General features: G+C 42.2%; 2 protein-coding genes and 3 long non-coding RNA genes across 5 annotated transcripts in view; 1 reads left to right on the top strand and 4 right to left on the bottom strand.

Moving 5' to 3' along the window:
• The window catches only part of LOC145452878 (uncharacterized), a 193675-nt gene that overhangs the window by 127836 nt on the left and 37949 nt on the right, over window positions 1–27890 (bottom strand). The window lies entirely within an intron of this gene.
• Window positions 69–6772, bottom strand: LOC145452867 (sulfotransferase 1B1-like). The gene is made up of 5 exons (XM_080331006.1): window positions 5014–6772; window positions 4700–4915; window positions 1804–1969; window positions 1509–1746; window positions 69–968 (listed from the first exon to the last, which is right to left on the bottom strand). Exons 1-5 carry the CDS (start codon window positions 5111–5113, stop codon window positions 615–617), a joined length of 1074 nt encoding a protein of 357 aa, XP_080187132.1. The 5' UTR covers window positions 5114–6772; the 3' UTR covers window positions 69–614.
• Window positions 5156–10888, bottom strand: LOC145452870 (sulfotransferase 1B1-like). Its single transcript, XM_080331009.1, has 3 exons — window positions 9090–10888; window positions 8800–9037; window positions 5156–7159 (listed from the first exon to the last, which is right to left on the bottom strand). The coding sequence occupies exons 1-3, from the start codon at window positions 9257–9259 to the stop codon at window positions 6806–6808; spliced, it is 762 nt and encodes a 253-aa protein (XP_080187135.1). The 5' UTR covers window positions 9260–10888; the 3' UTR covers window positions 5156–6805.
• Window positions 11283–12375, bottom strand: LOC145452874 (uncharacterized). The gene is made up of 2 exons (XR_013919566.1): window positions 11864–12375; window positions 11283–11743 (listed from the first exon to the last, which is right to left on the bottom strand). It is a non-coding gene; the product is annotated as an uncharacterized LOC145452874 (long non-coding RNA).
• Window positions 13254–15494, top strand: LOC145452877 (uncharacterized). The gene is made up of 2 exons (XR_013919572.1): window positions 13254–14317; window positions 14626–15494. It is a non-coding gene; the product is annotated as an uncharacterized LOC145452877 (long non-coding RNA).

Below are 27890 nucleotides of genomic sequence, written 5' to 3'. Positions count from 1 at the left end.
CTAGTCCTGTAATCTGACTTTTATGATTTTTAAAAAGTGTCCCCGGGGCCTACGAGATATCGCAGGCCCCGGATTCCAAAATATGGTAACCCCACCGTTGCTATACGCAAGTAGTATGAGTAACGCCGTAATTTCTTCCGCAAATATAAGCAGAAGTAGCAAAACTATAGCTGAAATGGAAGTACAACGTGAAAGGTGGGCTAATTTCGAAATTTCAAGATCTTTCGGACTAACGCAAAATGACTAATGACCCGACTAAAAATACCGGTACATTCTTCAAAAATATATTCAGTTACCGTGATAGGGACTATTTGTTTCACATGTGATAATTCCACTCAGAAAAGTGATGGAAACTCATCTTAAAATACTTTCTACTTTTAAATCTAAAAGAGTAAAAAGTCAGTAGTTTTGGTTTAAAACTGTAGTTTGAAAGTAGAAGTGAAGGTACAGTCTAAAAATATAACCACTTGAGCAGTGCAAGGAGGCGAAACCGACTTGATATTCCGAAAAAGTAAAAGGATATAGTTACTGACCACCATTACATGGAAATCATGCAAAACTAGATGCACTTTGAGGTATGGTATAACAGTAAATGTCAGATGGTTACGACGCATTTACAATTTAAATCTGCTTTCCAGCCCTGTTCCCTGTAGCCTCTTCCTGAACAAATCGTCGAATTCCGCAGATTGGTTGATGGTGAAGTAATTTTTCCAGTCTCCAATTTGACCTTTTCTCATGAATTTGACCTTGGAGAAATCGAACATACCGGCCTCGTTCATTCCCTGGTGGTTGGTGCATTTGTTATTTCGCATGCTTTCGAAGGTGCAGTGTTCCGCTATCGCGTTGATTTGTTCCTCAGAGAGGTCGCGGCCTAGAAAGTCGGCGATGGACTTCACTTCGAGGGGCAGGTCTGCCTTTAGAGACTCATACGTGGTGATATAAATTCGACTTGGATCTTTTTGAAATTCCTATTGAGATAACAGTATTGTAAGATGTTATCAGAAGTAGTTAGCGTTGCTGTTGAAGTAGAATTAGAAGTTACACGATAAATTCCTACTGAAATATCAGTAAAAATAGCGATTTTGGAGTCATGTCACAACTAATTCCACCGCATGGAAGCAGACAATGAAAGGGATTGTAGGCCGAGGGGTCACATGCATTTAGCAGTTAGTCGTAGGACGCTAGTTTTGGATTTGCATCAGAATCTTCACGAAAAAAGCAAAAATGACTGATGGCATTATACTTTTCTTCTTTTTTTAGTCAACCGACCACGAAGTGCAGCAAATTTACCATTTTCAGGGTTTTTCTCCGGTATTGCAAGTCTGATAATTTTGAAAAAGTGTCCTCTTTTCATATTTTCAAAAGATGGTAACCCTACCATATATACGGTACGTAAGCGGCACATGCCGCTCGCGGCTGGTAAGTTACAAAGTATTGGCCGCATCCGGACACTGGTTCTTGGGTCTTAAAATGAATTCACGGACATGAAACCGTTCCAATTGACCTACCTCCCAATACTTCATGGTGTGGGCGAACCAGTCACCGCGTGCAACATCCCCATTGCTAAAATTTGTCAGGAACTCGGCCCATGTTCCGGGTTTAGGGCAAGAGAAAACCATATGATGAAAATGAAAGTAAGACACGCACACGTCCTTAGGATTACGAGCCACGTACACAATTTTCCCTTTGTTTCCAACTACTACGCCACGAGGCAGAAGCTCAAAGGGTAGATGGGTTTTGATGATTCTGAATTTTCATTATTCAGACATACAATATTCATAAGTCACTTTCATCTATTCAAACCTCTGATTATCAGATGGCCATTTTTCAATCGATTGAAAACCAAGCGTGTCTCCAACATCTATAAGATCCATTAAGGGACTTCGTCTTGTCAGCACTGTCTGTTTTGCAGCGTCTGTGTCGGCGTTGTTACAAATAAGCCAAACGATTTCTTGCATCCATGTTGTACCTGGAATTTTACAATGCTTCACTCATAATGGTTGACTAAATGAAGGGTTATTGCCACGTTTGTTCTCTACCTAAAAATAGATCTGAATAGCGGCCTGTCAAAATGAATGAGTATCAGTTATTATCATCGTAAAATGAAATCACATTCACAAATATCGCTGTTCTGGTATATGATACGTCTTTATTAGAAACCTGTCATATTCCAGTTGAATTTGGATTGCGGTGAAACATAATTCAAGCCAGATTGGACATCGAATTTGTGATGATATTAAAGTTTAGTACTGTTGTGAATTATGTTGGTTTTGTGAATACACATCAAGGGCTTTGTTTGCTATATCCAAGTATTCTTTTGCATTTAGGGGTGGACTACCATTACAAACTTTAAGCTCTAACGTATGGTTTCGTCGCGACGACAAATTTCACAGCGAGCGGAAACATCAGGGCGTTAGTCAGGAAATTCATTATGGCGGCGCGATATCCTTCCTCCGACAGGCGATCATTAGCACTCTCCTATGGTGTTCGGAATTGCGCAGAGGTCATGGTCAAAGTAGTCAAGAAAGCTACTCAAGTAGAAGTAGAAGTTGCGACGAAAAATCTACTCAAGTACGAGTAGAAGTACTTCTTCAATAAGCAACCTAAGACTGCTTAAAGTAGAAGTAGAATTGACTGACCCTAAATCTACTCAAGTAAGGAAGTAGTTGTGAAAACGATCGTAATGAGTTCGCATGGATTATCAAAAGCTGCAAATGGAGCTATGCGAAAGGTGCAGAGCTTGATTGATATTGATGCATACCAGGAGGTATCCAATTTTCAACAGCATAAGCATTCGTCCGCATCATAGAATGAAAATGATAGTATGGAAATGCGATACTAGTCCTCTGTTTACTCGGACTGCCCGTTTCAGAAAATATCATGGTGTGGCGCACTCCCCCATATTAGAAGACCCGTAGTTTAATCGAAGAGCAATACGGAGAAGTTGTATCGGATACGGTGTAAACACTTTGCGCGATTTGTAAACGTTAATAAAAGATATGGTGGATCGTAAAAATGTCATTTAGTGTAGCTTTATTACTGGAAATTAGAGGCATTACTGCACTTTCAACATGTATATGTTCTCCAGACAAAAGAACTGAAACTAATTAGAACTCAGAGTATGATACTGGGATTTGAGAGAGGATATAAATACTACTTCTAAAAGCGGAAAATGTATTTCATGTCTTTAGTCCAGAAGGTTTCAAAGGTGGTACGCTAAAGCAGGTCTAAAGCTAAAAAAAAAGGTCAGAGTCCACTTTTCCAGATTAGGACACGCCATGGAATGCTAGATTACGATATGATAAGTAAATGCTAGGTTGCGAAACATCTGTTTCAAACGTTACGATGGTTCATATATACCAGTGGTTCCCAACGTGGGCGATATCGCCCCCCAGGGGGCGATTTGGCGATCTAGGGGGGCGAAAATGACGAAGGGGGCGATAGGGGGGCGAAAATGGACAAAGGGGGCGACGGGGGGCGAAAATAGCGAAGGGGGCGATAGGGGGGCGATGACGCGTCAAAACGGCTGACCTTTTTTTTTTTTTTTTTTTTTTTTTTAGTCATCCACCTAGCAATTCGGAGAGAAAAAACGTTATTTTCAGCTCTGAGCAGAGACAGATGACCTTTTTTTTTTTTTTTTTTTCAAGTCAACCCGCCGGTGATTACAGCCTGTATGCCCAATTATCGGTGCACAAAATTTGGGGGGCGATGATCGGTGTTGACCTTGAAAAGGGGGCGATGGGGCGAAAAAGGTTGGGAACCACTGATATATACTGTGATGAAATATTTCATATGGGCGACAATGCGGTGTGGAGAGAACCACGCAACCCGCTACCCAAATTTTATTCACCAACAGTTTCGTGAAATCATATTGGTCACTCCATTTCCACTGTGCGCGAAGCGCGACGAACATTCTGGGCTTCGAGCAACTTCTATGAAAATCAAATGTTGATACTCCGTCAAAACAGCCCCGAAATTCCTCAGGCTATCTTCCTGATTGGAGGATTAAGCTACTTCTACTTGACAAACTGAAAATAGCGAAAAGTAAATAAGTATATCACAAAATATTACCAAGTAGAAGTAGAAGTAGCGGTAAATTAGACCTACTTGAGTAAGTACCCAAGTAGCGGAAAACTACTTGAGTACTTCAAAAAAGTACAAGTATACTTCGTTACTGACCACCTCTGGAATTGCGTCAGGTCATTAAATAATGACTGACTCTCTCTCCTTGGGGGCACGGTGAGCAATTTCGTGAATCTGTTATTCCCAATTTGAAAAGCTTCTTGGAGGTACAGAGCTTCAATATACAATTGAATAGTATATACATATTGAAATGAACCCGAATCTTTTCGGCTGATACCATTCAATTATTCCCAATTTGAAACGGTGATCTGAAGAGTAGGCCGATGGAATATGACATAAAACGGACCGGCGATTAAAACACCCCAGCTGACGATGCGTCATTGTAGCTTTGATTGGAATAAGGATTTATAGATTATTAGAAGAACCCAGAAATTAAATGGATATAGGATACAGTTTGATTGCGTATTCTCTGTCGTATTAATTTTGTTCGTAATTTTACTCGATTATATAGCTGCGTGCATATGGTGATATTGTGAATATTGTAGGTGGTGTGATCCTCCAATTTGTCTACAGGCACATTCAGTTTTGGAAAGTGTGATTTCGCCATGGATCTAACCTGACTTCGGGTAGGTTGCGACAAACACGTCGCTGTCTCGAATGTCCAGTTCCCATACGTGATCCACTACTACTTTGAACATCGGCGATTCCGCAAGGTACACGATTCCGCTTCTTGTGACGAATTTCACGGGCTTGTCAGATTTCATTCGTTCAGTCAAGCCCATCATGGAAAGTAACTTGACCAATCTCAGTTTTACGACGATGTTGTTGATTACTAAAAGAGAAAATCGATTTAATTGTGCGCACACTCAACATGAATCTGAAGCAGAGACGCTAGATAGACGAATCAGGCAGATAATTTGTTTCACTCACCAAAACGTTTGATATCTATTTCTCTGCAAGAACTTATTTTCCATGCTGCTATACCGATGACAGCTGCCAGACTGGACGCGGCGATTAGTGCGACTATCATAGCGATGTTTTAGCATCAAAGTAATCTGTAGGTTTCCCAAAACTAAATATGCAGACAAATTGACAAGCAGTTACAATCCTATACGATATATGTGTAATCAACATCCGTTAGTCTTTTAGTTTCGTTAAATGTCGTTTTATCAGTCTAAGACACTACAATGGTGATGGAAATTACATCCGATATGCCGAATGCGGAATCCAAATCTCTCCACGGATAGATATCCTGACTCAACTGCACGCAACAGATAATGATCTGCGTGAGCCCGAATATTTATACGCTCGAGGGGGGATTGGAAACTAACATGAACGAACAGTGAACAGCATCAGTCCTTTAGCAGCTTGACAAATCAGGGAAAAACGAGAAAGCGCGAATGAGTCTTTTGCGTCGAGCACAAAATGCTTCTGAATAGCATTTGTCGCGCTAATTGTTGGCTGACTGTAACGAAAAATAGGGCCGGATTGCTGCATTTCTCGTCCAAAGTCCGTAAAGCATTTGAAGAAAGGAATAATTTCCATTCTCGGGAATAAATAACAACGCACTGCCAAATTCCGCGTTCCAATCAAAATGACTGTCACGAAATTATGGCGTAAAGGCGGACAACGTATTAAAATGTATCAAACAAAATGCACTTTAATTTTAATTCAACCAAAAATATGCTTCACGCTTAGCGCGATTCAAGGGGACTTGGATTGTCCGTTTTTCATATAACAGTGTCCTTGTGATCTGAGCCCCACCGTACAAATGCGAACCGCATAGAGGGTATTGATGCGCCCCATGAAAACACCAAGTTGGAATTGTGTGCGTCACATGAATGAAGGTTATTCTCGTAATAATTGCAACTATACCGACAATCAGAGGTGGTCAAAGTAGTCAGGTTCGCTATACTCAAGTAGAAGTAGAAGTAACGCCGGAATTTCTACTCAAGTAGAAGCAGGAGTGGTGGTTCACAAGTAAGTAGGTAAGTGTATATTCTACGCTTATTTCTGCCTACAAAACTGAAAACTGTCAAGTAGAAGTAGAAGTAGTCAAAAATCATGACTATTTAAAAAGTAGTTTGAGTAGGCAAAATCTACTTCGAGTACTTCAAAAAGTAGAAGTACTTCGTTACTGACCACCTCTGCCGACAATCCCGATGGGAGGTCAAGAATTAACAACATGCCACAGTGATTAGTAAAAGCCGGAAGATACATTATCATTAATTGGCTGCCAAAATTTTCGAAGACACTCGTCCATCAGCTCTACCGGCTAATCTGATCATGTGAACTGAGAATAGATGGGTATTTTAGGTATTTTCAAGGGCGGCCAACCCGTGGCCCACGAGAAGGTTTTGAGTGGCCGCGGAGTCACTTTCGAAATTAGTTATATTATCAATTGAATAATTACCCAGGTAATTAATTGTAAACTTTAAAAGCCATCCTAAAGTTTGATTCGCCTGACCGTGTAATGTGGGACGTTGATGGCTAACATATCAGTTCCGACGCATTGGAGTAGCCAGGGGCAAACCGCATTGTATGCTATATCAATGATCGAAATACGGCCGTGAGCGAAAAGGTTGAACACTTCTGGATTATGTAGTCCGGGCTCAGCAGGGATGTACGGATTTTGAGTAAACGTTAAAAGGGTGTATCACGAAGAAAACGGATGACGAGCACTGCTTCACAGTACAGAAAACGAGAGCAAGATACGACGCATTCAGAATTGAAATCTGCTTTCGAGTCCTGTTCCCTCCATCTTCTTCTCGAACAAAGCATCGAATTCCGCCGATTGGTTGATGGTGAAGTAATTTTTCCAGTCCCCGACCTGGCCTTTTCTCATGAATTTGACCTTCGAAAAATCGAATGCCCCTTCCTTGGCCGTTCGCTCATGGTTGGTGCTTTTGTTGTTTCGCATACTTTCGAAGGCGCAGTGTTCCGCTATCGTATTGATTTGTTCGTCTGAGAGGTCGCGACCAAGAAATTCGGCGATGGACTTCACTTCGCTGGGCAGGTCCGCTTGCAAAGTCTCGTACGTGGTGAAGTAGATTCGACTTGGATCTTTGCGGGATTCCTACCGAGTAAACAGTGATGCAATAAGGGCTGTGGAGTCGGTTCATTCCCGACCCCGACTCCACGCATTTTTAATATACCGATTCTGGCTCAGACTCTTAATATTTCCTTCACAGAACCAACTCCGACTCCGGCTCCTAATATTTCCTTCACAGAACGGACTATTCCGACTGCGACTTCAACACTCCTGTAAACCTACTCTTAAAATTATACGTTTGTTTTAGTTTTTAGTAATTATTATTATCTTCTCCATTATATTTAAACGTATGGTTTGCTTAAATTTAACAAAAATGTACTTGCAAAAATAAATTAAATTTGGGACACGGCACGCCTACGCCCTACATGCCTGCATGCAACCAATGATGGCCAAGATAGGAGTATCATCACTAGGGATGGGCAAAATCGAGTACCTTAGTGATTTGATTCTGAATCACGTCTTATGCTTCGAGCCGAGTAATCGAGTACCACTCATTATGATGTCATCACAGAATTTCAGATGTCCAAGTTTAAATATGTTAGGGTTACCATACGTCCTCTTTTAAGAGGATTTGTCCTCATTTTTTTACTTTTTTGAAAGTGTCCTCGGAGGTCGCCCAAATGTCATTTTTTTAGATTTTGTCCTGCTTTTAGATAATTTTGGTTGAATATAGGCAAAATTCGACTGAGATAAAGTGAAACAGCACTGATGTAACGCTCCGGCGGCTATTTCGGGGTCCGAGCCGGAAAGCTGACCTTTTTTTAGTCAACCGACCCCGAAGTGGCAGAAATTTACCATTTTTTCAGGATTTTCCTCCGGTATTGCAACTCTGAAACTTTGGAAAAAGTGTCCTATTTTCAGATTTATAAAATATGGTAACCCTAAAATATATATCATTTATGCCACCACAAATAATATAATGCCGGTTATGCATTACTTTGGTACTTTTTCGACCATACCGATTTCGTTGTAGCCTATACTTCGTGACAATGTTGTGGAATGATCAGGACTTCGGAAATGTGTTATTTCCAGGAACGTTCGTAGCTTTGTACGATATGCTTCGCATGCTGCGATAGGCCAATCAAGGTTTCAAGGTTTCCAGAGAGGAAAATAATGCCGAAACTATAATTTTCGATGATAAATTAACTTGCAGTAGCGACGAGCGTATAATTTCAGTACTTGAAAAAAATCGCCTTTTACTGCTCGACTCGAATCATCAAATCTAATACTCGATTGAGATTCGAGTACTCGAATCATTGTGCCCAGCCCTAATCATCACAAACCATACGTATGAGTTGAGTGTCTTGTCCTCCGCGGAACTCTCGAGACTGCCTCATGGAACCTTTAGTGATCCGCGGGAAAACGGTAAAAGACCACTGTGGACCACCATTAAGCCATTACTGTGGCATATCATTTTCGAGGTAAATTTGTAGTAGTTGGATTCGTAGTTCTGTGAGGAAAATAGTCGGAGTCGGTATATTGAAAATGTCTGGAGTCGGAGGTGGAGTCGGTCGACTCCACAACTCTGCATGTTATCGCAAGCAAGCAGAACATCACTGTCGGCGCCGTATTTGTATTGCTCGGTACGTGTCTTTCATTGCCCGGTCACTGGTTCGTGGAACTTTAAAGAATACGAGCACATTGAATCGTAGCATTTCACCTACCTCCCAATACTTTATGATGTGCGAGAACCAGTCACCGTATGAAACATCCCCGTTGCAAAACTTTGTCAGGAACTCCTCCCACGTTCCAGTCTTGGCGAAAGCGCGAACGATATGATGAAAATGAAAGTAAGACACGCACGAGTCCTTGGGATTGCGAGCAACGTACACAATTTTCCCTTTCTTTCCAACTGTTGCGTCACGAGGCAAAATCTCAAAGGGCAGGTGAGTTTTGACGATCCTGAAATTTCGTTATTTGGATAAGTCGCAAAGACGTTAACATCAAATTAAACCTCTGTTTATCAGACGGCCATGTTTCAAGCGACTGAAAGCGAAGGGCGTGACCGACATCTATCATATCCATGAATACACTTCGTCTTGTCAGTACTGTCTTTTTTGCAGCTTCTATGTCGACGTTGTTACAAATAAGCCAAACGATTTCTTGCATCCATGTTGTACCCATGTGAAATATATAACACGGCACTTCTGATGCTAAAGCTAGACGAAAGGTTTGTTCGCCACATGAAATATAGTTTTTACAGCTTCCGACAGCTTCGTAGATACTTAGAATCTACGTATTATGGTGTTTTAACCTGTTGAGAAGAATTTTATAGTGCAACTTTTTGCAACCTTCTCTATTTTTCATAGCCAATTTTTACTGCAACTTTTATCAAATATTGCGTGAAAATGTAACGGAATGATTTGAAAATATGCTATAAACTATTTCTAAAACGGTTCTACTCCTTTCGATGTGCATAACAAAGAGCTATATGATGGGTTAGCTGCATCTCAGTGTTATCTACATGACACAATTGAGAGAAGTTCAACCCCCTTGCCAGGCACGACGGTGCTCGAATAATATGGAAATAGATCGCTTTATTAATTCTGCCGTTTAAATTTGAAATAGTTTACCGTTTCACGAACGCCTAGGCGAGACCGCCGAAAATTATGTTTTCACTGGGTCCCCATCTTCAGGCTATTGATTTTGTTAAAGTCGCCAAGAGTGAATCTTTCTGTTATGCATTTGGTCAAGTTTGCAGACCTAGGGGGTGGTTAGGGGTGCGTTATTCTACTTGTTTTAGGGGAAGGGGGTTATCGCTATGGGGGGAGGGGGAAATTATTCCCGCATTCCGTAATTTTTTTGCTGTGTGGCGGGAAAAATGTAATTTTTGGGGGTATCGTCATCCCGTTAAATGGCGAAGTAACAAATTTGACAGCTCTGCAGGAACTAGGTTATACAAAGGAGCCTTTTGAGTATCTCATACTATAATAATTAAACAAAAATTATAAATGCAACTTTTTACTGCAACTTTTGTTCAAAATAAATGCAACTTTTTGCGATTTTAGGGCAACTAAAACTTGCCCTAATCATGAGATGAATTCAGGATTCTGATTGCGAATCTGATATACTATTCCGATCAAAACGCTGTAAAAGCCTTTCGCCATTGATCTATAACCTGCCTTCGGGTAGGTTGCGACAAACACGTCATTGTCTCGAACATCCAGTTTCCATATGTAATCCAGTACCGCTCCAAACATCGGCGACTCTGCAGTATGTACGAATCCGTTGGTTGTGACGAATTTGACGGCCTTGTCAGGTCTCATTCGTTCAGTCAAGCCCAGCATGGAAACCAGGGCTTTGGAGCCGGAGCCGGAGCCCGGAGCCGGAGCCGGAGCCGTGCATTTTCACCGGAGCTGGAGCCGGAGCCGGAGCTCTACATAAAATTCAGCCGGAGCCGGAGCCGGAGCTGGAGCTCGTTGTTTGAGGAGTAGCTCCGGCTCCGACCTATTTCATAAGATGCTATATATATGCAACAACCACATCTGCTGATTTATCATAGTTGAACAGCAGGCCTGAATTTTAATGCTGTGCACAGCAATGGCATATAGCAAAGTGCGTTCTACTGCAACTATGATGTTGTCGACAATTGACAAGTATTCAGTATGAAGTCACAAGCCGGCACGGCGGCACCTATATGTCTTCGTTGCTACATCGGATGTTACTGACGGCTGAGAGACTCTAGATTACTATAGATAACTAACCTATGAGTAGATTAGTAATCTATATAGACCAGGAATGGCCAACCTCTTCGGCTAAAGGGGCAAATGCGATTGACGACCGATTGCGCGGTCCACTAGCCGCGCTAAGCGGGGAAGATTTTCTAAGTTTATAAATAAACTAGGTGAGCATTGCGGGTCTATTGTATACCAACCGCTAGGCTCAGTTTGCAAGGACACGACTATTCGGCGTCTGGACACATCGATATCGAAGGTCTCCGATAATATGCGACAATCATTTCGTGCCTACCGTCGACGACTTTTATGCGAGCGCAAACGCGAAAAGACTTTCTCCCGTAATTGCGAATACAGTTAGACTCAATCGGGTAAATTAGGCGTTTTTTTCATTTTCAGTAGTGGGTAGGCTACCAACCAAGAAATCGTGTGACAATTAAACACGCGAAGCGTGAAGAAAAATTTCGCTACTATTTTAGTTTATTGTAATATACGACGATTTACTGAAAATGTGACTGGACCCTGGATCTGCCAATGCGTCGGAACTGATATTTTAGTCATCAACATCCCAAGTGTCGCAGCCAGAATTGTAATTTTTGGTTGGCATTGCAAGTTCACAATCTGAGCAATTCATTTTCGATAATATACTAGGAAATTACCTCGCGGACCACGCAAAACCCTCTCGCGGGCCACATTTGGCCCGCGGGTTGGCCATCCCTGATATAGACAGGACCATTCGATAATTTCAGAGCCGGAGCTGGAGCTGGAGCCGGAGCAGTGGTAATAATGCGGCTCCGGAGCTGGAGCCGGAGCTAATGTATGATAGAAGAGAGCTCCGGAGCCGGAGCTGGAGCAGTTTAAATTTACGGCTGCTCCAAAGCCCTGATGGAAACCAGCTTGAACAATCCCATTTTTATGGCGATGTTGTTGATTACTGAAAGGAGGAAACACCGATTTGCATAAATGCGCACTCAACATGAAATTGCGGCATAGACCTCGTTGCTAATGCGAGTTTCCTCGAAGGCCGAATTTTACAATAATTAGCTATACTCACCGAAACTTATAATATCTATTTCTCTGTAAGAACGTATTTTCCATGCTGCTTTTCCGACGACAGCTGCCAGGCCAGAAGCGGCGATTAGTTCGACGTTCATAGCAATATTATCGCAACAAGCTAATTTGTAGATTCTCCTGTTCAGATTGGCGGACAATCACAATCATTCATCACACGTTTACAATGTGCCAGGGATATCTAAAACTCCAGTTCTAGATATCCCTGACAATGCGCAATTGTGCATGTCTTCGTGAGTTTCGCTAAATTTAGTATTATCAGTCCAAAACATCACAAGCACAATGAAAAGTAGACTACATAAGATATATCTTCGGTATAGGCCTACCTTAACATATTTAGCTCATTCCACATCTCTCCCCGCATAGATAGATATATCCTGCCTCAACTGCACGCAACAGACAGGCTATGTGCGAACAGACGCTCGAGAGGCAATTTGAAACCGACTCCCTTAGCATTTGTTCTTCCGAAGCTCTGAAAGAAAGGTATGACTCGGCATATTTATAGGCCGACTGAGAACGAATGGACGACACTCGCGAACTCAGCGTGTCGATACCAAAGATCAGTACCCTACGGCATTCCTTCGTGTAGTTTAGCAGCGATGGTCGGATCAATCATTTTTCAGCAGGCGCCGAACCTGCGTATGCTAGGTACCAGCTAGGTAGGCATAGCCTATGCAGCACAGACACCGCAAACCTTGCCGGTCAATTGTACGGTAAGAGAAGAATGATCACTATGTATTTCGAAAACGTACTTATTTGAGCAACATTGTACAAATTTATATAACTAATTAGTAATAAATTGAAGCGACGCGAGAGAATAAAACTATTGATAACCAACCTCCGTATGTAAGTTATCAATAATAACAAGAAAACGCAACATCGTTTGAGACAGCGATTTCGGCACGCGCGCTGTGAAACACCATCTTCTATCGTGATTTCATGACCAAATATAAGTTCTCATTCTCCAAGCAAATTGTATTTGCATCGATAAGCGCCGGCACTTGGTAAACCCGGCACTTGGTAGTTGGTATAATCTCGGCACTTGGTGAACTCAATAAAAATGTATTTTAACAATTCTTATTATCATTATCTATTATTTAGATCGAGTTGTTGGAGGATCAAGCTGTATTGATATGTGACGACTGCAGTTTGGGGCAGCTTCTGGTATATCATAGGAAGTTTACTGGATAATTGTGGAGGAAGATTACAGCGTGGACTTCAAATGTTCAGAATGTCAACGTGATTTGATGGTGACCACTATATACTCCGGATCTACCTGCTTGTGCAATGATTAGATTACGTTTTGATCAGCTTAATTTTATAACCACCTCCCCCGTCTCCAATTATGCACGTAGCTGGTGCGCAACTTAGGGTCGGTTGCACAGATCGCGATCGAAGCATGATCGCCATTCATGCGTAACAGATCGTCGGAGTTCCGTGGTATAGATAACGATCAGGCCATTATCGGGGAAATTTGATCGGCGAGATTTGATCCACCTGGGTAGGTGGTTCAAGGACTTGATCGGCGGTGTGCTTCGCTGTTGATGCCGCAAAAGATATCAAGTGAGGGCTGAGATTGTTTTATAGATGGATTTTGTCGTGTAAATATGTCATATCTAGAGTACTCAATGGTTCGTGGACCGGTACTATCGATAGGAATTGCCAATACAGATCGTATATTTCAAGATCAGTGGTGGCAATAAAGTTAGTTTTGTTGTCTTTTTGATCGATTTTACATGGGACACTGTAATACCTGTAAAAATGTATACTATCTACAAGGTACCAAGGAGACTGTTGTCAAATGAGTCATGAGCAAAAATCAATGTAAGAGTACCGTAACATGCGTTACTTGTACATACCGGTAGCCTACCTTGTTCGTGTATTGACGTTGAGATTTTGCATTCAGTGTTTTCGGGTTTTGAGTACCGGTATCGTTGAGTTTACTCATAACTTCAAAAATGATGCAATAACAATATACCTGCACATACCTCGCTTTTACAAATGGTTTACTTGATGTCTTGTAGGTTTTGCAGATATACAGTGTCTCATTTGAATGTTAAGCGAATAAGTCCTTATGATTGGTGGTCATTTTCTTTTATTACAGAAACGGATTACAAAATTATAGAGAATTTTAGTAAACTGAAGAAATATAAAATCGTTGAACTTGTTGAAGATAGTCTGAATATCATTGAAAATACGAAAACGGACGGGGTCACCATTACCACAAAACAAAAGGAAAAAGTTTGGCAGACAGTATTTGAACAGTATAGAGCCACAAATACTGGTGTCCACAGAACGGTTGGCCAAATTCAAAACCTGTGGAAAAATCTAAAGCAGAAGACAAAAAAAGCTTATTCTAGTCAGTAGGGAGAACGCGCCAAAACTGTTGCAGGATCTCCTCCATCAGAGTTTGATGCTATGCTTGAGAATATTCACAGTAAGTGCCGTAGTATAGTATTTTCATTGATCATATAGAGATATTGAATAGTAGCAGGTAGCACGAAGTGAGATATATCTTCAAATACATGACTACAGCAAAGTTCGGTTTCGCATTACCAACAAAGTTGCAATATAAAATTCCTTCAAGCAGCTTGAAACAACATACTACATGGGCTACTACATGGGCTATATTCTGACTGAGTATCAGGAAGCTCCCGGATACTATAAAAAAAAATTGCAAAAGCTGCAAAAAATTTCCTTGTTGATTACTTGATTTCCTGATTCTTTTCAACCAACTTATTCCAGATGATGTACTGGCAATGGCAAAGGAGAAGCATGACCTACATTTAAAATATTTCAAAATCAAAGCGGCGCAAAAATATGAAAATTGCATTGAAGAGGAGAAAGCAAGAAATGGCTGAAGAATTCAGAAGAACCTGGCATTGGATGACACGACCACCTGATCTGACTCTTCAGTCTTCATTTTTCGCTGGCTAATTTTGCTCAAGCTCCATTGCTTGCCACTGCGCATCAGTAGGACTAAGCACAATGATTCGCGTACTCGAATCTGAAATGGAGTATTGCTGCTATTTTGAATTTGACCGGCCGTTCTGTGGCTCTATTACGGTTAGTATTTTCAACTTCGGGAGCCTCCAAACCTTAATTGGCACATTCACAACATGTATTTGTGGAAACGACATTTCCGTGAGGCCGTGATCAGCCCGCAACAATCTTTATGTGATGTAGAACTGGCACTATGTTCTTTGTGGTAGTATAAAATGTACACAGTGTACACATTTGAACTCTCCACATCTTTCACACTGTTATGACATCAAACTGATTTATAGTTGACGCTTGATACTCGATTCAGAACAGCCCAGCCCAGCCCTACTCATCAGTCAACATATCCATAAAAATGACTTATTTTTCAAAGATTACTGGGTTGGCTAAGAGAATGCTGCATGTCACTTTTTACTCGCCGAAGTTCAGATGAGTTTATTATCCAACCTATCAACTAACCAGTGAAATTTGAAGGTATTTTTCAACAACCCTAATCTGCATGCCTGCCTTGCTACAAGTAACCACTAAAATTTGAAATTATTTTTGATCAACCCTAGAATCTTCATGCCTGCATTCTGCTATAAAGTAACAATACATTTGCAGTTTGTGTGGGATGTATTTCAATTGGTTGTGGGCAATACATCAACAGTTCCTATGAGGGTGCAATGCATTTGTATTGTCAGTGGGTAACGTAGAAAAATATGGAAACGTGAAGATCGCTTTGGATTCAGAAATGCTCAATAACAGATAAGAATATCTATATATCCATTCTTGAGGATGGTTGGTGAGTGCCATGACAATAACAGCCAGACCAGCTACTATGTGTGAATTCCATATCTGCACTGCACACAAGCTGTACGTTTATGAAAAAGAACCCGGATTCGAGATAGGCTTGTAGGCGACAAGACCAATCACTCATGGAAACTGGTGTTCCGCATAAAATGCATTGACTTGTTCGGTTGTATCTTGAGGCGTTGTCGGGAACTTCATAAATTCCTTGCTCCTGCCTACTATAGCCCGGGAAACTTTTATGTAGGTCTACTATTCTGCATACAGTGCTTTAGCTCATATGCAGAAGGACACCATCAGTCATTTGGTGATGACCAGAAGCAAAGAAACGAATAATAGCCAGCAGTCTAAAATAAGGTGGAATGGCATAACAGCGGCGACTGGGGAATGAAAGTTCCTCCTTCATGTCCAAAAGCTCCGAAGTTGATAGCTTGGACAATGGACAGCCTATACCGATTCGCGAATTTATTATCGTCAAGGTATTCCAGAGGATTCGAACGGTCTTTCAGCATACTAGGAATTCTTTCTTGTTTCAGGCTCCGCAGTGTCTCTAACTCTTCAACATATCGGTATATATCCAATTATCCATGTCTTTCAGCTGTACACCGCGCACATGCAACGTCTTCTTGAAATATGCCTAGAACGTTCCTGCCTCCGCCATCAGCTGATATATTAGCGGATTATCTGACGTCATTTGCGTCAGTTTGCGTCAACGACCGGAGATGATTTGACTCGCCACTGGATCCGCATCAGTGAGACGTGGTCATGCTATGGTGTCGATCGCGGATCCGAAGATCGACGATCATGGCTATCGGCGGATCGTTTCTGATCACGATCTATGCAACCGACCCTAATTTACAATGCATCTGAAGGGGCACGCAGGACCGGAACAGCACTTCGTCAGCCCCCCCCCAAAAAAGTTGGTCGTAGGCCCCCATAGGGTGGTAAACCAAACATATGGGGGAATTCGCCCCCAGACCCCCCATTAGGCTGTAGTCAGTCAGTTTGGGTCGCGTAATCGCACCAGTCGCGAAAATTTTCTATGATTCATGATTGAATCGGTCAATATGATCAAGTATTGCATATATATTGCTATCAATTTTTTATCCTCTCTCTGCTCACGTAATCAGATTTACCGGTAGAGCTGAGTGAGGTGTCCTGGAAAATGTACGGCACGTAAATAATAATTAAACATCTTCGGGTGGACCCGGTATGGTATACAGACTTCGTTACACGGTGATATTTTGTGACCTCCTGTCTGCTATGTCAAAATATATTGAAATCTCCCAAACGTACTAAACCAAAACACGCACAAGATTTCAAATTGGTATTTCTTCACTGGCAAATAATTTTTCCCTGCGTGATGGCATTTGTCTTGTGGGGTTCAGATTGCCAAGACAGGAACATTCGTCGCCAGCCATTTAGGGGAATTAAACATATATGTATTGTATATATATCGAAGTTTTCGGTCAGCATAAGGGCACTCCTTTTAGGCCAGGGGTCACCAACACGCGGCCCGCGGGCCGCATGCGGCCCGCCAGGTCATATTTTGCGGCCCGCAACCTGATTTGAAATTCCGGAATAACGCTTAGTAAAGCATTGTAAAATGCTTGTTCAAAGTAAGCTAACCTCCTGTGCCCAATATCACTATTCCTCACTAGCTGATACGGCTTCGGCGATGGTAATATTATTCCATGAAGGAAGAATTTGCTGATATGAATGGGCATATATAGCTTTGACGGGCAATGATACATCGCTGCCATGACCGAGACGCTTAGAAAACGACTTCGGGCTCTCCAAAAGACCAAGCTTTACGTGGATATAGTATTCCAGCATGCACCATGACTATAGCTAACCCCGATATCGATTCTTTAGTCCAGGGGTGGCCAATTTGCGGAAGTAGAAGGAGAATTATGCCTAATCGACACTTAATTCGATTGAGATGTGTTGGCAGCCGTCAATATGCAAATTGAATTTAGAAATTGACTCGCTAAATAATGAGAGGTTTGAATTATTCTTGAAATTTTCTTCACACAGCGCGCGGTTGAATGTGAGTTGATTTTCGATTTTAATGTAGTAGTGTCCTTTGTAATCTGAGCCCCACTGTACAGATGCAAAGAGCAGAGGAAAATGCTACGCCTCATATAGAAATACCAATTTGTGATAGTTTTCTCCGCATCACGAGAGAAATTTGTTTCTAGTAGGCCTACGTTTGGGCGAATTCAAAATCTTACCACTATACCGATAATCCTGATGGAAGGACAAGAAATAACAGCATGCAACAAAGGGGCCTAATAACAATTGATCCACCGAAAGATGCAGCGCAGAATTAATAACTTCCCACAATTTTCGAAGACCCCCCTGCACCAACACTACCGGTGAATCTGACGAATGACGAAATTCACTCATGAATATGAAAGAAATTTCGCGTGTGGCGCGACTAGTAAACGAATACCTGTAGCTATTCATAACATTACCACTCACGATTTCCGTGCGTATAGTAAGGCGATATGAGTAAATACATTATAGTCACTGGCAACGGACAATTTAACGTGGGCAGTTTAACGTGGCGTGGGTATTTGGCCCCCATTTAGCTTAATTAGACGAAGCACTTTTTTGTATGCGGCCGCAGGCTACATTAGTAATCAAAATGCGGCCGTTAATAGCAAAAATATTGGCCGCCCCCGCTTTAGTTGCTGAAGAGTGTTGTCAGGTATCGTACGCAGCCCATAGTTCAAAATATAACGAAAGTCATTATCATGATATTTTTGTTGTATTTGTATTTCTTCTATAAAATATTTTGTGGCTACTATATATGTCCGTCACCCATGTTAGAGAGCACAGCGTTGTAATGACGTAGAGTTATCAAAACGTGGTTGTTAAACTGCGTTGCCTATTTTATCTCGATGTTGAAGTCGTGCGGCCCGCGGCCTCTGTGAATTTTGAAAAGTGGCACGCGACCCGTTTTGAGTTAGGCGACCCCTGTTTTAGGTCAAGGTTTTCTCACTGCCGATCGTTCTGGAACACTTCTCGCATGTTACATGGCCTACGCACCTAATATATGTCTTGGTGCGTCGTGGCGCGGTCGCAACCGAACAATGTAATTCACTGCCTCCAATTTAGAAATAAAACTGCACGCCACAGAATGTAATCTGGGAACTTTTGTCTCGGCCGGCCAACGCAGTTTCTGTTTCACATTTGGCCCGCCGGATAAATAATTGCCCCACCTGCATTAGACGGTGCATCGCATAGAGACTGTGATGTGCTATCCTATATGACGGCTGATGTCATTCTCACACCAGTAAGACGAAGAATAAAGATGGCTCAATTCTTTGTAGATGTAGGAATCGCGCAAAGGAACCATGCCGAGCAACGGTCAATGAGCTATTGAGCATAGTAACAATTTTACGAGGGGCAAGCATCTAGCTCAATCACCCCGGAGTTCCTGGTGTCCACAAGAGTAGCCTATGTTGATCTCCAGCTACGTGTGGTGAGGTTCATGGCTGGTGAGGCACTGACCATTTAGAGCAGGGGTTTGTTTGTTTTGGGGTATTCATGGTGTTTGTCGACTACTATGGTCATTTACACCAGGCCGACATTCTTCTTATTTTCCGTAACTGCCGACTTATAGCACGGCCCACCTCTAGGCATTTGTAAGACACCGCTGACGCGGATGAGCAGGGGTATTCGACGTTTTATGTCTTCGCGAACCCATTTGGACCGTCACGGACTCCCGCGGACCCCTCCCCGGAGATTTAGTTCAAACTTGGCTCAATTATCGTGTAACGTCATCTGTCTTGTGCAAATATTAACTGTAGGCTAGTGATAAACAGCAACAATATGACCTTTCTTGAAATTAACATCAAAATTGGGAAGCCTTTTATTATTTCAAAGTGAATTCTGTAGCATCATTTCTTGAAATATGTGGCTTTGTTTTAAATACAATACAATACAAAACATTGGGTTATAATTTTCATCTGAACAAGCTAAACATACAATGTACAATGCGATAAGACACAATGCAATGAACAGATAGGAGGATGTCGAACGACACGCATCAGTAGCGATCCTTTACTCAAACATCCACCTCGGCCTAGAGTGCCCGATGTCACAGTTCTGTTTCGATGTTGATCTTTTTGAAGCCGCGGCCCTTTCTACTAGTTCTTTCCATTACTTGTGAGTGCTTTGTTTCTTCGGGCTTTTATTGTCGCCGTAAGAACGAGGGAAGAGGAGCCCAAATGAACCTCCGACGGGAATCGAACCGGATCCGCTTGCTTGGTGGGCGCTTATCGTCACTAGGGCTGGGCGAAATCGAGTACCTGAGTGATTCGATTCTGAATCACGTAATATGCTTCGAGTCGAGTCGAGTAATCGAGTATCACTCATTATGACGTCATAGCAGAATGTAATGAAATGGCGCCGTGCGGGCCGATCAAGAGCAGCCTGGAAAGCCATCGGTGAACTAGTTGGCTTCAAGAGGGCCCGCGTGAAGGCCTGTACGGAAGACCTCGCTGCACACTTCGAGACCCTGTTATCTACACCTGCACCGGACATCGATGTGCTCGTTGCACCGCCTTCACTAGCAGCAAATCCTCTAACGATCAATACAGCCCTGATCACGCTAGGTGAGCTCAAGACAGCCATGCGTGGAGTACCACAATTCAAGGCCACCGGTACGGACGGCATCCCAACAGCTGCTTACACCTCGGGCGTTGCACCTGTGCTCCTCGACGTCATGAATGGCGTCCTAGAAGGCGGCCCGGTGCCCCCTGAGTGGCTCGAGAGCGAAATCGTCCCAATCTACAAGAAAGGCGCTGCGAGTGACCCAGCGAACTACAGAGGCATCTCCCTGATGCAGACCGCTGCCAAGTTGTTCGACCGAGTATTGCTCCTTCGCATACGTGAGCAACTCTCTACCAAGCTCCTAAATGCTCAGAATGGATTTCGACCATCTCGCGGTACTACAGAGCACATCCTGGCACTGCGCACAATCATTGACACCTGTCGCTCACGCAAAAAGAACGTTGTGGCCGTCTTCGTTGATTTCGCGAAAGCCTTCGACTCGGTCTCGCGCCCAGCCATGGCAGAGATCCTCAGATTCTACGGAATTCCTGAGGTGATAACGTACGCCATTATGGCCCTCTACACTGACACACGAGCGCGAGTCCGAACAGATGACGGCCCAAGCGGAGATTTCAACACTTCGGCTGGTGTGCTTCAAGGTGACACCCTGGCACCATTCCTGTTCGTGGTCATCCTTGACTTCGTCCTGCGAACGGCCTTCCCGGATAATACGAACTTCTTTGAATGGCGGCCACGGCAAGGAACGCGCACGCGTACGACTCGCGAGGCAATACAAGTAGGTTCTTCTCTACGGAATAGAGGCACTCACGCTGACAGAGAAGCTGGCTAAGACGCTCAACGCTAACTATGACGCACTCCTCCGCTATGCACTCGGCATTCACCATCCGGAGCATATATCCACGAATGCATTGCGAGAGCTCACAGGAACGGTCCCGTGCCGTCTACTGGCAGCTGAACGACGCTTCCGCCTAATCGGCCATCTAGTGCGGCATCAAGACGAGCAACCAGCCGCCGCCATCATCAATCACATTCCGACGGAGCCATGGCGCAGAGGTGGCTGGAATCGGAAAACATGGCGCTCGACAATGGAGACTGACCTAGCGCAACGCGGGCTGTCGCTTGAAGACGCCCACGACCGCCTACGTTGGAGACGCTTAATACGAGCCTAAAACTGATTATCTTGATGTATTTTGTTTCCTGTTTTCTTTTGCCCTTTTCATTTTTATTTATCTAATTGAAAAGTCGATATATATATAGAATGTAATGTGTCAAAGTTCAAATATGTACCGTTTATGCCCCCACAAAGAATATGCCTTTATCCATCTCATAAATGATACTTAGGTATTTTTTTCGACCATACCGATTTCGTTCCACTTGGTGACAATGTTGTGGGATAATCATGACTTCGGAAATGTGCTACGTCCAGTAACCTTCGTAGCTTTTTACTATGTTTCGTATGCTGCGATACCGCCAATCAATGATTCAAGGCTTCAACAGTGCAAATTAGTATCGAAACTATAATTCTCGTTGATAAATTAACTTTCAGTGGCGAGAAACGTATAATTTCAGTACTCGAAAAAATCGTATTTTACTACTCGACTCGAATCATTAAAATTAATATACTCGATTCAGATTCGAGTACTCGAATAATTGTGCCCAGCCCTAATCGTCACCACTACGCTATCTCCCCCGCCAAATATCCGCGGCGTCAATTTGATATGAATGTGTGCCGAATATCCATCTCCACAAAGGTGGTGGCGAATGTAATAATAACGCGTAACGCTTCCCACGACACCTTTGGGTATATGATCGCAAATATATGGCACTAACATTGAGATGAAGATTTTTTTATGAACATATAACATCCAGCCTAGTCATTTCTATCTAGCTGCTCATCTTGAAGATATTCTGGAATCGCGGCTATATGTATATCACAGGAAAAAATGGATTTTTGCAAGCATTTTTTCAAAACCCCAACAAAACATCTCTAAACAGCAACACGTTATTTTTATCGGTATAGGCTATATATTGGCAATTAATATGAGTTTGCACAGTAGAATATTTCATCTCAGGCGGTCATTCTGTTTATGCGAATTCTGAAGTTTTAGCACTTATGAAGTGAAACTGCCTCGTGATTTAATTTAAAAATACAAAAAATAACATAAATTGGGTTATCAACCATTATTTAAATGTGCAGGTCAGAATTGTAATGACTCGACTCGAGTCACGATTTTCTGATGACTCGAGTCATTTTCTCAAAATACGGAAATGACTCGACTCGACTCGACTTTAGGAGCTATTTACACAATTATGACTTAATTTTACAACTTAAAAAAACACAATTTTTTTTTTTGAGAAAGGCCATTTTTTAAAACACTGTTTAAAACATGTTTTAAACAAAGTGTTTTAAAACACTGTTTGTTTTAACTGCAACCCTATAGGCTCAACACTTTGATGCAAGCTCTACCTACCGCACATCAGTGTTGGGATCAAGTCGCTACCTTCGAGTCACGAGTCATTTCGAGTCATTGCACATTTTGACACGAGTCAAGTCAAGTCAATCGATTTTCAAAGGTGGCTCGAGGTAAGTCAAGTTGACCACTCAATTTTTGGAGGTGACTCGGGTCAAGTCGAGTCAAGTCAAGTCACGAGTCAAGTAACAATTCAAGTCAAATTGCATATTCGAAGTATGAGGCATGGTTACGTCAATGCATCTTGCTAGCTGTCTGAAATACAGATCGAGTGGACATTGATTTGAAGCGATGAACGAATATAGAGTTAAATATGCACGCAAGAAGACGCTGTATCGATCACATATAGCCTACGTAACCGTTAAACTACGTAATTGCATAGCGTCAGTTTATAGTTACCAGCCCAAATATAGAAACGAATTGAAAAGATGCAATACATTACCCATTTACATATTGTAGGGTTACCATACGTCCTCTTTTAAGAGGATTTGTCCTCTTTTTTGACGTTTTTGAAAGTGTCCTCGGAGGACGCCCTTTTGTCCTCTTTTTTGAGATTTTGTTCTCTTTTTTGAAAATTTAGGTCAGATTTGGAGCAAATTGCGAGTGATATGCCGTAAATTAGCACAGAACTGACGCACCGGCGGATATCTCGGAGTGAAAAACGGTTATTTTAGCTCTGGGCGGAAAGATGACCTTTTTTTTCTTTTTAGTCAACCGATCACAAAGTGGGAAAAATTTACCGGTTTTTGAGAATTCTTTTCCGGTTTTGCAAGTCTCAAATTTCTGAAAAAGTGTCCTCTTTTTAGATTTCCAAAATATGGTAAGCCTAACATATTGATATGATACAAATCGAGCTTACGCCAATGGTTGAGGAGTATACAAACTGTGTTCGAATTCAATTTCAATAAAACAAGAGTTCTGGCTAAAGTAAGAGCAGAGAACAGAATTGGATATTTTGCTATGAAATTACTTCACTGGCAGTTTACGATAACGTACGCTGTAACTTCAAGCACTTCGTTTGCGGTCAATTTATTTGCGAGAGAACGATGGAGGCTCAGTAAAACACACGATCATTGATCGCTCTCACGGGTAACACCAGCCTTTCGCGAACAATCGGAACATATGGAAGATACACTAATTTTTATCGACACCGATTATTTGATGACTTGAAACTGACTCGTGAATTTTGCTCCAAGTCACGAGTCAATCCCCATTTCTGATACGCCTCAGTCAAGTCAAGTCATTTTAGCAAAGTGACTCGAGTCAAGTCAAGTCATACGAAAAAGGTGACTCTAGTCTGACTCGAGTCATCCGAACACTGCCGCACATATATACATCATCATCATCATCATCATCAATACACCACAAAATGCGTTACAATGAAAAGATAGGAAGGTGTCGAAGCGACTTGGAGTAGTCTATGGAATCAGACACCCACATAGGCCTAGGCGATGTAAAGAGGAGGCATGCACACTGAATGAAAAGTAATAAGAAGATAGTATAGAAAAAAGCTATATAGCGACAAAAATGGGGTGGCATGTCATGGAAGGCGAGATGGATAGGTTAGTCGTGGTCCGGTAATCTTGAGGATGGACTAGTATTCACCTAGTAGTAATTGCTTGTATTTCAACTTGAATGTGGACATGCTCGTCGACTGTCGGATATCCGGCGGGATAGGCCTACTATTCCACACATCAGGTCCGGCATATTTGATGGAACGATGATCTTTTCGGTCGATCATACATGATTATCCACCTTTGAAAAAATATTTAGGAACGTTCAAAATTTGTTGACCGAACGTATCATCGGTCCACACCTGGTGGTTCGGGACATAGCTTTTATAAGATAAAGTCGTATAAAGGCTATGGTTCGGAAGGAACACGTCCCGGGGAACTAGGAGACATACGCTCAAAAACTTAAATTTCCCACTTTTCCTGCTGCGTTATATAACCTAAGATACAGCAAGCCAAAAACGAATGTTTGGTCGCAACCGTCGAGAAAATAGAGCAAGAAATACCTCAAATGTTGCCATGACATGCCGCCCTATTTCTTGTCGCATTCTTTTTCTATACTATCTTCTTTACTTTCATTCAGTGTGCATGCCTCCTCTTTACATCGCCTAGGCCAAGGTGGGTGTCAGATTCCATAGACTACTCCTTGTCGCTTCGACATCTTCCTGTCTTTTCATTGTATCGCATTTTTTGTGGTGTATTGAACTGATAAAATTGCTAACAAACCAATGATGATGATGAAAACCCGTTTCGATTTAACGATTGGCCTAGGCGATGTAAAGAGGAGGCATGCACACTGAATGAAAGTAAAGAAGAAGAATACAATTGACCTACTGCAAAAACTTCAACATCGGATCATCCGTATCATTGCCAAAGCCCCACGGGGGCCTGGATGTGCAACTGATAAATCGCTTCTCAAAAGATTTGGTGTGCTAAACTTAGAAGATATGAGGAAGCTAGAAATTGCCAAGTTTATGTATCAGTTCCATTGCGGTCAATGTCCCTCAAATTTCAAGGACTACTTCACCTCGGAGACAAAAGCGCACATGTACAGCACACGCGCGTCAACGAAGAACAACTACCATATGATCAGGACTGAATACAAGAAAACGCATTGCTCTATCAAGTATGCCGGACCCCAATTGTGGAACAGCATCTCGCCGGCTATCCGTCAGTCGTCGAGCATGTCCGCATTCAAGTCGAAATACAAGAAATTTCTTCTAAATCAATACTAGCCAGTCTTCAGGATTACCGGACCACGACCTAACACCGACCTCGCCCTCCGCCACATGCCACCCCATTTTGTCGCTTGCATCTTATATTCTCTGCATTACTTTTCATTCAGTGTGCATGCCTCTTATTTACTTCGCCTAGGCTAAGGTGGGTGTCTGATCTTAATGGCTACTCCAAGTTGTTTCGACACCCTCCTATCTTTTCATTGTATCGCAGTCTTGTGATGTTTTGAAACGATGAAAATATTAATAAATCTGACTGACTGATTGCAAGTTGCTTGTCGATTCTTGCCCCACCTTCTTGTATTGCTTCTCTCTGCTGTCAGTGTACACAACAAATCCGAATATTAATTTAGAGCTGTTTATGATGATCTGTGCTATCAAGAATAGGAATAGAAATAGAAACATTCAAATTATGTAATTTTGGGTGTAAAAATTTTCAAAGTTAGTCATTCATGAACTTTCTTCTCCTTCACTTATCCGGACGACAGGTGACGCTCTGCCACACTTTCCTCCCCTGACCGTGACCGCACGTTATTGTGCATATGATATGTACCACCTATACATCGAACTATGGATAGTGCTAGCTTCATAACTCTTATTGCAATCATAAATTTTGGATCCCAGAAAATGAATGAAATACGATGACGTCACGAATGTTAATTTTATGCGTTTAGAAATTTGTTAGTGGGGGAGTTTGTATTTAGCGGAGTTTGGAATACAGATTCGTCTCGGTATCGGATTGCGTATCGGCCATGGACTATGGAGGTGTGTTACTCTTCCTTCGTGTTGCAGTTCGTCATCAGAATCTTTAGCATTGACAAAGACTTGTTATGATCTGTATTAGAGACATTGGTATGTTCAATTCTGTTACAGTTCACTAGTAAATTTTCGGTCAAGCATCAGGTACGGAACCTTATTTACCTGAACGGTGTACTAGTGTATTACCGTATTATAGAAACTATATAGAAGAAGGAAAGGTTCCAAAAGGAAGTCAAAACGTTACCAGGGTTGTATAACTAAGGGGTATAGGCACTGACGGTTCCGTTTCATGGCCCTGCTGGAATCTCAGTATACGTTTTGTCTGATATGCCTGATATGGCTGTAGCTGACTTGATGATCTCCCGATCCCTTCGCTGCAGCCTGGTTCTGAATTATATATACTTTGCTATGTATTTATCTATCTGTATTATCAATGTTCATGGACCGAATAAATTCTCTCTCTCTCTCTCTCTCTCTCTCTGTCAGTGTCAGGTGCCTGTATATGGAATCTCACCTGATATATCGGGCAAAACGTACCGAGATTCCAGAAGGCTCAGGTGAGCAGCGGTGATTCTCCAAGTTGAAGTAATTTATTTGAATAAATGAAAATGAAAGGTGGTGTGAGCTGTGAGCACAGGACACCAACTCCATGCAGGGTTCATGGGTTGAGTGGTAGCTCGCCAGTTCGGAATCAGTAGTCAGTAAAGAACTGGTGTATAATCCTATAATATTGATTCCCTGTATCCTGGGTATATATATATCCTGACCTGCCTAGTGCAGATCAATGTTCCCTCTAAGCTGCGCACGTGCGCAATTGCGCAGTGCTGACACCGTCTCTGCGCGCAGGAAATATAAGCTGCGCACGTAAAAGCCGAAGTGATGACCTTTTTTCTTTCTTTTTAGTCCTTATACAGTTATACGCACTGTCGTCCAAGGGACCGTTCAGTGTGAGTTGGTGAGTGCGCGCAGACTCGTGAAAAATTAGAGGGAACATTGGTGCAGATGTTATAGTTGTGGGAAAGAAAAAGAAACTGCCAAATCCCAGTCTTGCCAAACATCCACTTTGCCACTTTTTACATTATTCGTGTATGAAACTAAATGGAGATGCTAAGGACTCGCAACCGCAAGGTTTTCGAGCTTACACAACTGATGTTTTTCCTCTCAATGCTATATTAGGGTGGGCCTAGCACATGGGGGGGGGGGCAAACTTTTGAGCTCGTGGGCCGCATTCAACATCTGAATCCATTCGCGGGCCGCACTATATAAAATTGAGAATATAAACCAAAACGCAATATTGCTGGTATTTGATTATATAGTGAGGACATGGAGATAATCTACATGCTTATTTAAAACAAACAAAACATTGCTATGATGATATCGTACACGCGCCAGAAACAATGGCGAGATTTCATAGACTGGTCGACCTCAATAACTAATTTGTCAAAACTATAGAGATGAAAGGCTGTTGTCCCGATTGTTAGAACAGAATTGAAATTTAAAGCTGTGAGCAGCGATCGAATCATAGACTTACTAATTCCACTTTAGGTTCAGTTCCAGGACACACAATGCTGACAGCATCATAACCATGTTAGCTTCAAACACACTTCTGGGTAAGATTATGTCAGGTGCTCCAGAAAAATTTAAAATGTGCCCCCACAATC

The sequence above is a fragment of the Botryllus schlosseri genome, chromosome 12 (assembly GCF_051294905.1).
Source record: "Botryllus schlosseri isolate E-star chromosome 12, Bs_hap1, whole genome shotgun sequence".
In the NCBI taxonomy this organism is placed as follows: domain Eukaryota; kingdom Metazoa; phylum Chordata; class Ascidiacea; order Stolidobranchia; family Styelidae; genus Botryllus; species Botryllus schlosseri.
Note: the sequence above shows the minus strand (reverse complement) of the source record. Positions and strands in the feature narration are given on the sequence as shown.

Excerpts from the sequence above, each read along its gene's own strand:
- LOC145452867 (XM_080331006.1), bottom strand. The coding sequence starts at position 5,113 with ATGATAGTCGCACTAATCGCCGCGTCCAGTCTGGCAGCTGTCATCGGT. Across the intron at positions 1,970-4,699 it reads CGCAACCTACCCGAAGTCAG|GTACAACATGGATGCAAGAA; the intron begins GTTAGATCCATG and ends GTAAAATTCCAG. Across the intron at positions 969-1,508 it reads ACACCATGAAGTATTGGGAG|GAATTTCAAAAAGATCCAAG; the intron begins GTAGGTCAATTG and ends TTATCTCAATAG.
- LOC145452870 (XM_080331009.1), bottom strand. The coding sequence starts at position 9,259 with ATGGGTACAACATGGATGCAAGAAATCGTTTGGCTTATTTGTAACAAC. Across the intron at positions 9,038-9,089 it reads TGGCCGTCTGATAAACAGAG|GATCGTCAAAACTCACCTGC; the intron begins GTTTAATTTGAT and ends ACGAAATTTCAG. Across the intron at positions 7,160-8,799 it reads ACATCATAAAGTATTGGGAG|GAATCCCGCAAAGATCCAAG; the intron begins GTAGGTGAAATG and ends TTTACTCGGTAG.